Source organism: Hyalella azteca, unplaced genomic scaffold (assembly GCF_000764305.2).
Source record: "Hyalella azteca isolate HAZT.00-mixed unplaced genomic scaffold, Hazt_2.0.2 contig2043, whole genome shotgun sequence".
In the NCBI taxonomy this organism is placed as follows: domain Eukaryota; kingdom Metazoa; phylum Arthropoda; class Malacostraca; order Amphipoda; family Hyalellidae; genus Hyalella; species Hyalella azteca.
Genome location: NW_025932331.1, coordinates 102,020 through 114,780, shown reverse-complemented (window position 1 = coordinate 114,780; position 12,761 = coordinate 102,020). Strand labels below are relative to the sequence as shown.

Sequence of the window (12,761 nt, the reverse complement as noted above, 5' to 3'; positions counted from 1 at the left end):
GCTCAAGTTCTTGCAGCTTTCCAGCGTAAAAAGTTCGACTAAATTAATGTATGAAGTTTAGGTTATTAGCAATCCTCCAAGCTATATTTTAGCTCCACGGAAGAAGTAATTTAGCTTGATTAAAATTAGCAGGCGCATGTCAACAGAGTAGAATTTCAGTATATATTTGAAGGCGTTACCAATATTTCGACCGAATTAACTCGCATCAGAAAATGTGGGGCACTTCATTTAAATTTTTTTATCATCGTTGAAAAACAAATGTTACTTTATATAATTATTAATTAATATTCAATTATTAATTTCTTAATAATAATTTCAATAATATAAGAAGTTGATTCGAGTTAGTGACGCAAGTGTAATCAGTTCCAACATTTCAAACTACCCTAAAATATATAGAGGGTATCAAAAGTAAGATAATATCTCTTGACAAATCTCCTAACTTGAATTTAGGAGATAAGTTAGTATTTTTCCAATTAAAAAAAATCTACGAAAATTGTGCGTATACATGCAAGAAATCCGCTATAAATTACGTCATAGAATTGCAGCTTATAAACTGCAAGGAACATCTTGCGTCGACTGGTTAAGCTAAATCCGCCCTATTCAAAATAATCGATAGCGCACACATCGGCATCACCTCGAGCAGCTGCAATAATAACGTACACAAAAACACGTACAGCGCACAGGTGCACATATTCTCATGTACGCTCATCCTGCAACATACACACACAAACCGAAACTCAGACATCAAGATTAATATAAATAAAAAAAAACGAACAATTCATTTGTGCACACTGTGCTTGTTATTGCACAAAAATTTGTATTGCATTATTGTATTGCAGGAAAAACTGAAAAAATAGAATTTTTTATAGAAAATAACCATCGTATGCCGGACGCTCCTTGTGGCCAACAGCTGTTGCAGCTGAAGATGAAATGTGCAAGCCGAAATTGCGGAGAAAATCAACAATAAGAGTTGGTAGAAATGCAGCCAAAAGATGCGTTTAATTCAGTGATGGCATTAAACGTTATAAATTTTAAAAATTTCAAATTTAGGGAGTAACATCATGTAGCATTAACTTTGGACTTATATTGAAATTTCTGTGCAGAGAACGAATGACTGAATAAATTATATGATCATGATTCATCATTAAAACAAGAAAAAGGAATTTTCACACTGTCTTTTATTAGCGCAAAAAAAATACTTTTTCAAATTTCTATCGAAAAACTTGTTTTCGCGTAATAAAAGTCTTCTTTTATTAGCAAATACAGAGAAAAATACCGCCTCGTCAGTGAAAATTGAATGCAATGAGATACTAAGTACTGTGACTAAACTGCATTACGAATTTACTGAAGTAACTTAATTAAGTAAAAGATTCTACTCGTAAAATTCATGTAATCTAATAAGATATTTTTAATTCCACTCCTTTATAAGTAATGACTCTTATCATACGTATTTCAATCAGAAGAAAGAAGATACAACATTAGACTGTCAATAAGAAAACAGAAAAGGAATTAGTATAGAAGAAGATTCATTCAGAGTTGTTATTCCACAAGTGGGAGCTGGTGAATGCGTTCCAGGGAGCAGACATCTGATCAATAGTACGGTCGCAGCCATCTTGGATTCAGTGACGTCACGATTCGTGGGTTCAGTTGCAAGAGAAGGTGTGTGTAGGAAGGAGCTGTTTTATCCTAACTGCTTCACAATTGTGAGTAAATATGTGTTTTAGGACTCTATGAGGATCTCTATAAGGCTTCCGTAGTGTTTGAATTGTTTACCCCGCTCTAGGAAGTGATAGCAACGAGCGGATGTGATTTTAATGACCGTTTTCGATCGTAAACATAACGGTCTTTGGTCCCTACTGACCTGTTGACTGAAAAATAATGTTCAATATTTGCTACAGTAACAATTTTTTTTGCAGTATTCCAGAGAAATTAGTTCAATAATTAAAAATAGAATTGCAAAATTATTGTAGTAATCCAATCAACCGATGTGGTTTGATGACGCATCTCAACTCAGAGCACAAGTGTGGAGGGGCTTGTGGAGTATCGAACGATTTGCACTCGTGTCCGCAATTGCTATGAATTTATGTTGAGGTGACCTCTCAAGTAAATAAATCATTAATTCAAAGATACTAGTTATTGCACGTTGCTTTGATAACTTTGGTACCTTAAACGTCCTTAATAGTAAAACCAATTCAACGAATTAAAAAAAAATAATACCTCTCTTCACTTAGGCTGATGAAATCTGTTCAGTATTCGTGCGTTTTTGTGCATAATTGCTGTATAACCTTTTTAAGATCACAAACATCGTCAGCTAAAATTCGCTAATAATTGTCATGAGAATCTTAAGTAATATGTATTCATATTTTTTCCTTGCATCCAATCGTAGACAAATAATATTACTTATTTCTCAAACTAGGTGATTTCTCGAAATTCAAATTCTTCGGGACTTTCTTCTTAAGGCCTATTTCAAAATTGATTGTTGATTGTTGAACTTTAGAATGAATGTTAGCATAATCGAGAACTATTCCATCAATTGAAATTATACATTTTTACTATGGTTGTTACTGTGGTGTAACAATCTAATTTTTGTAATGCTTTAATAGACTTATTAAGAAATCATCGCTTTTTTCGCAATACCCAAACTTGAAGTTTAATTATAATTTATATGGATTTGTTGATCATTAGTGTCCATAAATTGTCGATCGTTAGTGTCATCATTAGTGATGGCGAACCAAGCAATTTAACTTAAGAGCCAAAGGCATAATTTTTTTGAGTCTATAAAGCATGAGGTTCAATAAATTTTGGGATGAAGACTAATACTCCAGTATGAAGATAATTCGGCAAATCAATTGCCTTACAAGCAAATCAATTGCCTTCTCAATTGATGAACTTACTAAAACTTAAAAAAAAAATAAACTTAAAAAGTATCCATTTTCGTGCTCCGTTTAATTCGCATCTCAATATCAAAATGCATCTTCATTCTGCGCCGGACCAATTAACAGACAAAATATGCAATTACAAATATTGGAATGCAAAAATTAGAATGGCAATTTCGTACGTGTGATTTACGAATCAAATAATTTAAGAAGAGTTAGTAATGACATGGAATTACTAATCATATAAGAAGAGTTATTAATGGTATGGTATTTTGCAGATGGCTGTAGCACAAGACCAGCGATGGCAAAAAGATGCTGCTGACCAGAATTTTGACTACATGTTCAAATTACTCATCATCGGCAACTCGTCAGTGGGAAAAACATCGTTTCTATTCCGGTACGCCGACGACTCCTTCACATCCGCCTTCGTTTCTACTGTCGGGATAGATTTCAAAGTGAAGACGGTTTTTCGCAACGACAAGCGCGTCAAGCTACAAATATGGGTGAGAAAATTAATTATTTAGGGTGTATGGGCGAAAAAAAAATTATTTAGGGTGTATGATTGAGATAAATAATTATTTAGGGTGTATGGGTGAGAAAACTAATTATTTAGGGTGTATGGGTGAGAAAATTAATTATTTAGGGTGTATGGGTGAGCAAATTAATTATTTAGGGTGTATGGGTGAGATAATTAATTATTTAGGGTGTATGGGTGAGATAATTAATTATTTAGGGTGTATGGGTAAGAAAATTAATTATTTAGGGTGTATGGGTGAGAAAATTAATTATTCTGGGTGCAAAGTGAGAACGCAGATGCGGTAACCAGGCCTGATTAATGGATAAAAATTATAATTTTTGTTCAGAATAATAGACCATTTAGAGAAAAGATGATGAACTACATATTCGTTTCTGTACATTGTTCCATCAATTACTGCAGTAAAATTTATATTCAGAGTAAAACTAAGACATAGGATATAGTGTTCGTTCCTCACACTGCTTGTAAAATTTTTTCAACAATGAAAAAGCATGTTTATAAGATTAAAACTGAAGCAATTAATTGGAAGTAAAAAATTCTGGCGTTCTAATTTTGCCGGACAGAGCTTAATGGAACATACGCCTCCTTATGTACCGGCATTTGATTAAATTAATTATATCTTAGGTGATAAGTTGAATGTTGTGAGCTAAAAAGCAATAAAAAATTAGATCACTTCTCCCTGCAGTGAGTGGCAGTGAGCGCATTTTCTCGTGAGTCCGTGACGTGATGTCATGGACGGATAGTCACGGACAGACGGACATGACGATCACAATAGCGCCTTTTTTCCATGCATGAGAAAACGCGCTAAAAAGAGTGAGACACGGAAGCAAGAAAAATACAATAAATGAAATTTTGAACAATTAAAACAATGAATGAACGAACAGACATGAGATGTTGCAATCAAATATGGAGGTGATAAAATATTTTTTGCTGTATTTTATCAGCCTGTTCGGATGAGGAACATGATAAACCAACGTCAGTCCACTGAATTGATTACAGACAGAAAAGAAAGGAATGAATGGGAACTTAAGATAAGATAAGGAATTAAAGAAAGCAATTCGAACTTACGAACTCTACTGACTTAGAATCGACAACTGCTACAATAAATACATTTATAACGCGATCCTCTTCTATTATCGTATTGTTGGTGGTACGTCACAACATGGCCAGCACAAATGCTGGTCAATTTAATGGAAATTTAAGTCCAATGAATAAATGATGATTATGAACATTTGATATACAACGACTAATGGAAGCAAAATTCGTGTGTTAAATTCCAAATAAACTCTATTGCTGTAAAGCTCTTTACTGATCACTGAGGCGCGATAAAGGCGTTTATATTATAATGTGAACGATATTCAAGTATCCATTCACTAATGTTACGATATACATCGAGTAATTATAAAGAACTCTTACAGTCAATAATTAAAAATAATGTTGTTAATTTTGCACTCCTAATTATATGGGGTACAACCAATGCACTAGGTTATGAAGAGTGTTGCAATTAACGTTCATCAAGCTACCAAAAATGTTTGTAATTACGACAATTGTGTTACTAGATTTTGTGAGGTTTGATAGAAGATAGCATTGAAAAATGTAAATTTCCATCTGGCCCTTAAATCAATTAAATTGAACTTTTATATAATATAAACAGGCATCAAATTACTTTTCACCCAAATAACTTTAGAACGTTAATAATTTATAATTCAAATATTATTGTAATGTAATATTAAAAATTTATCTGCAAACATTAAAAGTAAATAGATTTTTTAAATAAACCAATTATAAAAATGGCAAAATATGGTCATAGAGTATCACTTATTCTTAATTGTTAATAGTTTGTTCTTTCAAAAGAATATTAAATTCGTTGCATGGATTAATAAAAGAAATATGATGCGCACCAGAAAGATTATATTTCAATATAGTTAGCTAATATATTTATTAAGAAAAAATGCTAAGAAATAAGTTAGAAGAAAATGTTTATGAGGTATATTCATAGAAAAGCAGTGCATAAAATCAAGATTTAAATAAAGAAAACTTCAATAAAACTTAGTCTTACAGTACAAATTATTCGGTATTTTTACGATTTTTACCTGTTTTAGAAAAGTAATAAGTGCAATATATGTTTTTATGTACGGCATCTTGTATACCCAAGAAATATAATATAAATAAATTTTATAGATGACATATAAATAAATAATAGATGACAAACGGGACAATATTTATCCGAACCAAAGTTCCGATTTGTGAAGTACATTCATCATTTAGCGGTGCATCTTATCTTGATTTAAAGATTTAACAAGTTTTGATCGTTATCTCGCTCGACACTGATAACATTGCTGATAAGATTACCGCATCTGAAGCATATGAATCTTTTACCTGTTTCTTCAGTGTCATTTCTCAATAGTTATCGTTGAAAGTCAGTCACTTAATTTTTTAAACGTACTTTAGATCTTATTAATAATTTTTGGATTTTTTTAATTGCAACAGTTAAATTACAGCGATAGTGTGCTGTTTACATTTTATCTGATAGAATTATATTTTCAGTTCTATTTAATTAATTTATTCTAATTCTCTCTAAGTTCTTAATTAACGCTTTGGTTCTCGTTGGCAAATTTTGCATAATTGTTCTTGCACTTAACTTAATCGGACAAAAAAACGTATTTATAGTAATAATTAAAATTTGATGTGTGAATCACAAATCTGTAATCATAAATTAATTATGCTTGAATTTGCAGCGAACATTTTCATCTTGAGCTCTAACTTGTATCTATTTTTCTACAAATCAAAGTTCGCAATAAAAATCCATTACATTTTCAATTGAAGGGCATCAGACTCTTTTTATTAACTCTTAAATTTTTTAACAGAAATTGAATTTAGCGATGGAGGATTTAGACACCAATCCAATGAACGAAAAATTACTCAAAGTATTAGTGATTGGAAATTCAACGGTTGGCAAAACAGCACTGATAGGGAAATACATTGATGACCGCTTCCCGACAAAATTTGAATCGACGATTGGAATGGATTTCCAAATAAAACAAGTTCCCAGGGATGACTGTGTCTATAAACTGCAGGTTTGGGTAAGTAAAAAAAATTTAACTCAGTACTCACAACAGTGAGTGCCAGAGAGCGCATTTTCTCGTCGACGAAAACTTGAGGTCACGGACGGACGGACAAACAGACGGACGGACGGACAGACAGACAGACATGGCGAGCACAATAGTGCATTTTTTCCATAAATGAGAAAATGCGCTACAAATCAGTGTCGTCGTACACCCTGATCGGAATTTGGCTAAAATCAGAGTGAAAAAAAAATGCCGGCGACTTGGAATGGAAGTTTAAACGAGGTAACCCTACATGAAAACAAATCGACTATTCAATAGATAATTTATTTTAAAGATAATTAAATTACTATTTCTGACCTTAATCACATAAAATGGGCAGTAACATTTTTTTCCTCGCAACGAAAAATCAGAAGAATCATTCATTGCCTCTAAATTACGTTATAGCAAGCAGCGAGTACATTTCCAGGAATAATATTGTGAACTATTAACAATGAAACAATGAATTATTACGACATGCTTTACAAGAAGAAGCTCATCAATATTTTCAACAAGCAATAGAAAGAATAATTAAAAGATAATTTTACTTTGCCCAATCACATTGAATGCCATGGTTTTGCCAGTCTTATAATGATATGAAAATTAAAAATAATCAATCCTACTCTAATTAAATCAAAGTTTTGAATTTCCTGAAGAATTGTATGCAGGAGTAAAAACTAAGACAGAAAAAAAATCGGGTTGAAAAACGACATCTTATTCTAATTTACATGAAAGACACTCATATATATTATCTTGTGAAATGTCGCTTATCAATTTAAGAACGGATGGCAAAGATCATCATTAACATCAGCCTGCATATATAAATTATATTTGCAAATAAAATCATATTATAACAAATTATTGTGCAAATAACTAAACTTCCTTTGTTTTTCAGGACACCGCGGGGCAGGAGCGCTACCGCACCATCACGACGGCGTACTACAGGGGAGCTATGGGCTTCATCCTTATGTATGACGTCATAACAAAATTTTCGTCGGACTGAGCCTCAAGTGAGGTAATGTAATTATATTTTTTTCAATATTGGTCTGTGAATGATAAGGGTCTATTTTTCATTGACTCGTTCATTTCACGACTGACAAACAATATTTATTTGTAAAGCGGATTTCCTCATGATTGCTGTTCTACAGGCACGTAAATAGCTCGTGATTTGTATATCCCAAGTGTGGAATTCGAAGAAATAACACAACTTTAAGGTTTTATCTAAAGTACTGTAGTACTAGTACTAATTTAGTACTGTTTTATGTTACTGTACTGTTTTTATTTTTATACTGTGTGTTTTTTTTGTACTGTTTTATCTAAAGTACTGCTATATAGCCAGTTGCAATATATTAGGGTTATCGCAGGCTCATGGTTAGGGTTAGCTCTGCTTGATCGAGTTGTTTAAATTAATTTGGATCATAGCAATTAAGGTCACTAAAAAACAAATGATTGTTTTTTGCAGGATATCAATACATGATATCTTTAATCCGTTTTCTCAGATAAAAAAAACGATAAAAACTCAGCAAAAAAAAAATGAGGAGAAATTTGTACACTTTCTTTTGTAACAGAACTGTTATTACCTTGTGTGATCAAATGTAATTAGAAGGAGTAGAAGTGTCGGCACTGAAGAAATAGACCCATGGCCTGTTGCCGATTTTTGATTTTTTCGTGACTTGATTCACAAGGGATCCGGCCTTTGTAACCCGATCTTTCCATACCTGACGATTGATTGAGATAGCTGCTGGACTTATTGCCTGGTCCGTAAATTGCTAGGCATTTTAAGACTGAACATATGCTCCTGCATAGCTTTGTCTAGTCTGTTATTGAAGGCGTTCATACTCGGAGAATTCGCAGGTAACAGAGCTGTTATCACACGCAAGGCAACAGCCTTGTGTGATCAACTGTCATTCGCAGTTAACAGAGCAATTATTGCATTTCGTGATCAAATGTAATTCGCAGGTGTACGCAAATCAAGACGTACTCGTGGGACAACGCGCAGGTTATTCTCGTGGGCAACAAGTGCGATATGGAAGACGAACGCGTCATCTCATACGAGCGCGGCAAGCAGCTCGCTGATCAACTTGGACTCGAATTTTACGAAACTTCTGCTAAAGAAAATATCAATGTCAAGGTAAGTGTTTTTTATATAGTGAGTGAGTATTTTTTTCATGATCTGATGAAAAAAGTTCGGTAAATTAAAATTTATGATCGAAAATTAGAGGAATAATATTTATCTGCTCAGTGGAGATTACCGTGAGTTAAGAGAAAATATCGCCGTAGCGGTGAACAGCTAAAAACTTTTGCGAGTCCGCGCGACCGTGTCGTGGTTATTCATCAATACCAAGTGTGAAGGTCAAGGGAGGTTCATATTTATATCAGAGCAGATCAATGTTATCTTCCATCTTGATCAAACTGATCATGGAAGAAACAAATCATTAACGTCACTGTACAATTATTTCAGTAAGAAGTTTAAACAAATTCAATTAAGATAAATTACGAGGGAATGCTATTGTGACTATAGTGTCTTAGTTTCGTCAAGCATGGATTTTTTCGTATAAATGATAGAAAAAAATGAATTATTTAGTTGCATAGCACGCTGATAAATCCAGAAATTTATGTTAAAGAAGCGAGAAAGAATGTCAAAATAACGGTTAGGATAAAAAAATGTCAAATAACGGATATAACGGTTAGGATATTATAATAAAAAAATGTCAAAATTACGGTTAGGATAAAAAATGTCATAATAACGGATATAACGGTTGTGATAAAAAATGTCATAATAACCGATAACGGTTAGGATGAAAAATTAAAAAATAAAAATAACTTTTAGGATAATTTCCGTTTTTAACTGACTTGGGTGCCGCAGATTGTGTTCGAGCGACTCGTGGACATCATATGCGACAAGATGTCGGAGAGTCTGGACACAGACCCCAACCTACTGAACGCCAACAAGGGAACTCGCCTCACTGAGACACAGCAGCCACAGGGCGGCAGCTGCCAGTGCTAACGAATACAGACGCCTTTTAAAGAAGCTTCTATTTAACATCAATCTATTTAAACAGCATAAACTGTCAAAGTTTGACCGACGTTGATATGACTGTGCGTATCTTCAAGTGTCTTCTGATTACAAATGCTGTTTTTTAGTGAAATGCTGTAGCTGTTAGCAGTTTGTCTGTGGATCAATCACGCGTGTCATTTAGAAAGGGAAACAAATGGCAGAATTTACACTGCCTTCACTGTAACTGACACGAAAAAAATGGCAGGATTTACACTGCCTTTATTGTAACTGACACGACTGTTTTCTACCTACAGTAAAGAGGGACATTAACTTCCATCCATATCTTATCCAACTCAAATGGTTACTCAGGTCATACAAAATTGAAAATCGAAGTATCCATTTCGTGTAACCTGAATTCAATATATTAAAGTTCAACAGGCTAATGCTCGCATGTTGTAGAACCTCCCGATAGTGGATAATTTAAATATATGGGGCTAAATGCTCCAATATAAGATTCCTATTACTTGATGTTGATAGTGTGTTCATATGCTGTAAGTCAAAGACACGTTGTAGTGATACGAATCACTTATATGGCCAGAAAAATTCACTAACTTATTACTTGCATGAATAAAATATTCTCTAAACTTTATCTCGTGTTCACTATAAATCCACCTCGGGAAGAAAAGTTGCTCGTATTAGTTATCCACTCTAAAAATTTGTTAAACTTTTCACTTAAACAGGGTTTAACATCATAAATTAAACCGGGTTTACATCATAAATTAATTTTACCTTCGAAAGTTAAAAACTCGGAATTAATCCTCGTCTTTAGTGATTAAACTGACTTAATAACTAGGTCCAATGAAGCTGTCCTGACTGTCTTAAATATTTATACTTACTCTGCCGCATATTCCGCTCTTCAGCTATATCAATTTGTTCATTTAATGTTACATTTTTAGTTCCTATGTTCATTTTTAGCTATGGCCCGAACCATGATCCGGGCACATTCATTGGTGAAATATTTTTGACACAGAATAGATTTTTTTGGCATTTGAGAATAGTCTGGACGTATATATCTTTGCCCAAAAGCAAAATAAAAATAGCCCAGAAAACAATTAATTGTGTTATCGTAAAATTAACAATTTCTGAATAAAACATGAAATTGGGGAATGTAATCAGAAATATTTCGATATAAATGAAATAATTCTCTAAAAATTGTGATTACCAGAAATGACTGCACTAGCCATTCGAATAACCCAAACTAACCGAAAATAATGCGTTAGTTTATTTTAGAGACTGATTACGACATTGAAGCATAGATTTATTTCTTCTGAATTGCAACTTAGAATTTGTTAAAAACTCATGCTTTAATGTTTATTTTACTAAGAAAATTTATCAGATGCTCGCTTCTGGCAGATTCCTCTGAAATTTATCTTCTTACATATCATATATTTTATGTGCAGTGCATTAGAATATTCGATCGAAGCCTGGTGAAAATATTCGTTGTCGAATAAATAAGTCGAAAGTAAGTAGTCATACATACATATTTAATATATGTTATTGGGTTTGCTGAATGAATGAAGTGGGAGTCGTAAGTTCTATTTTCCACCTCCAATGAATGCAAGATTGGAAGGCGTATTATTTGTTCTCTATAATTTCGGGTAAATAAATCAGAAAAATGTATTCTAAATTTCTCACAAAACTTTCAATAATAAAATTACACTTTTTAGACGAAAAATTATTGCTGTGCCAAATTATCCAGCCTGAAAATTCACTCTCTTCTCACTTAATCAAAGTTACTAAATTTGTTGATACATTACTTGTGCCTCGCATTCTAGGTGTGTCGTGAAATTTTTTGGATCAATGTCGTGCGGATCAATTATTTTTCCTAAATTAACCATTTTGCTCGTGTCGTTCAAGGTTTACGTTTCCGAAAGATGATTTCTTAAAATATACAATTGAATTATGATTTTTTCAACGGCAAGAGACCTATATGAATGAGATGCCCGCCTACCATTTAATAGGTTAGTGACTAAAACATGTAATGAGGTATGTACATTTATGTAATTAAACAGTTTTGACACATTGCACTATGTGAGAATGAACGTATAGGAGCTTCTATTGATTGCGTAGGAAATATATTTTTGAGGCTTGCCGTACAGGCTCCTAGTAATGTTTCCTTGCAGATCCAACATGCATTGAAAGTATAACCGCAGTACTATAATAGTTTTCAATGAATAACACCTAATGCATTTCACAATTAAATTATTTCAGTCACTGTGCGTCCCATCACGTTTTACTACTCAAAAACACAATTTAACTTTTGATTGTTTATTTTTTTTTTATTTTTTACTCAGTTCTACTTGGATCACAGTTGCCACGTCAGTTGCGGTGCCAAGTGATCAATCAATGAATTTGAATTCAGTAAAGCATCCTCTTGCCTGCTAGTGAAATAAAGCTCACATTCAATCTTTTCATTTAGGAGTTGGTTATCTGGAGTTGTTTATCTTAAAACTATTAAAAAATATATCAGCTAATACGCACGCCCATAATTTTTTCCAAACTTGCAAATCTTAAGTATGTGAATGTATAAAAGTAAAAACTTGATTCTTTAACAAAAGAACATTCAACTTAGCGAAAAAGGGTTTGGTTTTCTCTCTTTTTAATCAAAAACGAATGTAATTGTCGCATGATAAAAGTATTAGAGAAGATATGATGCAATCTTCCATAAACTTTTCAAATCTTATGCTTCTCTTCTCTCAGAATTTCAATATTACTTGAATACTACGTACGTTCTATAAGACGCCTTACGGTGAATACGAAGCTAATTGATAATAAAAATAATATCATGGATGCTACGTTCATCGTAGCCATCTAATTACATGGGTGATAGATTTTTTATCCTGTATCGAATGTGACGAATGCAACCATTCTAATGTATTTAAATAGTATTTTCTTTTCTGCAGTAGAATATTTAAAAGAGAGAGTGTGTTCAAATTCACACCATCGATTTATGAAAATTTCGTGCACGTTTGTGCCGCAGATTGTAATGAAAGGAGAACTGACTTATTATTTTAGAGCAGCCGAAGCCACGACTACACGATATCTTTGAAGCACAAAACAAAGCTTTGATTGCTGTGGGGACACTTTGATGTTGTAATTAATAAATAAATAAAAAACAAGCATAATAAACAGTTCATTACTAATGTCTTGCGAAATTTATTTGATTGAAAGAACTCGTCTACATCGAA

General features: G+C 33.1%; 1 protein-coding gene across 1 annotated transcript; it reads left to right on the top strand.

Annotated features, from left to right (window-relative positions):
• Positions 1 to 1,117: 1,117 nt before the first annotated feature.
• On the top strand, positions 1,118 to 12,491 carry LOC108678130 (ras-related protein Rab-3-like). Its single transcript, XM_018166481.2, is given in 5 exon segments — positions 1,118 to 1,703; positions 3,155 to 3,379; positions 7,411 to 7,559; positions 8,475 to 8,646; positions 9,382 to 12,491. Coding segments are annotated over 4 exon segments (687 nt in total). The 5' UTR covers positions 1,118 to 1,703; the 3' UTR covers positions 9,523 to 12,491.
• Positions 12,492 to 12,761: the final 270 nt, after the last annotated feature.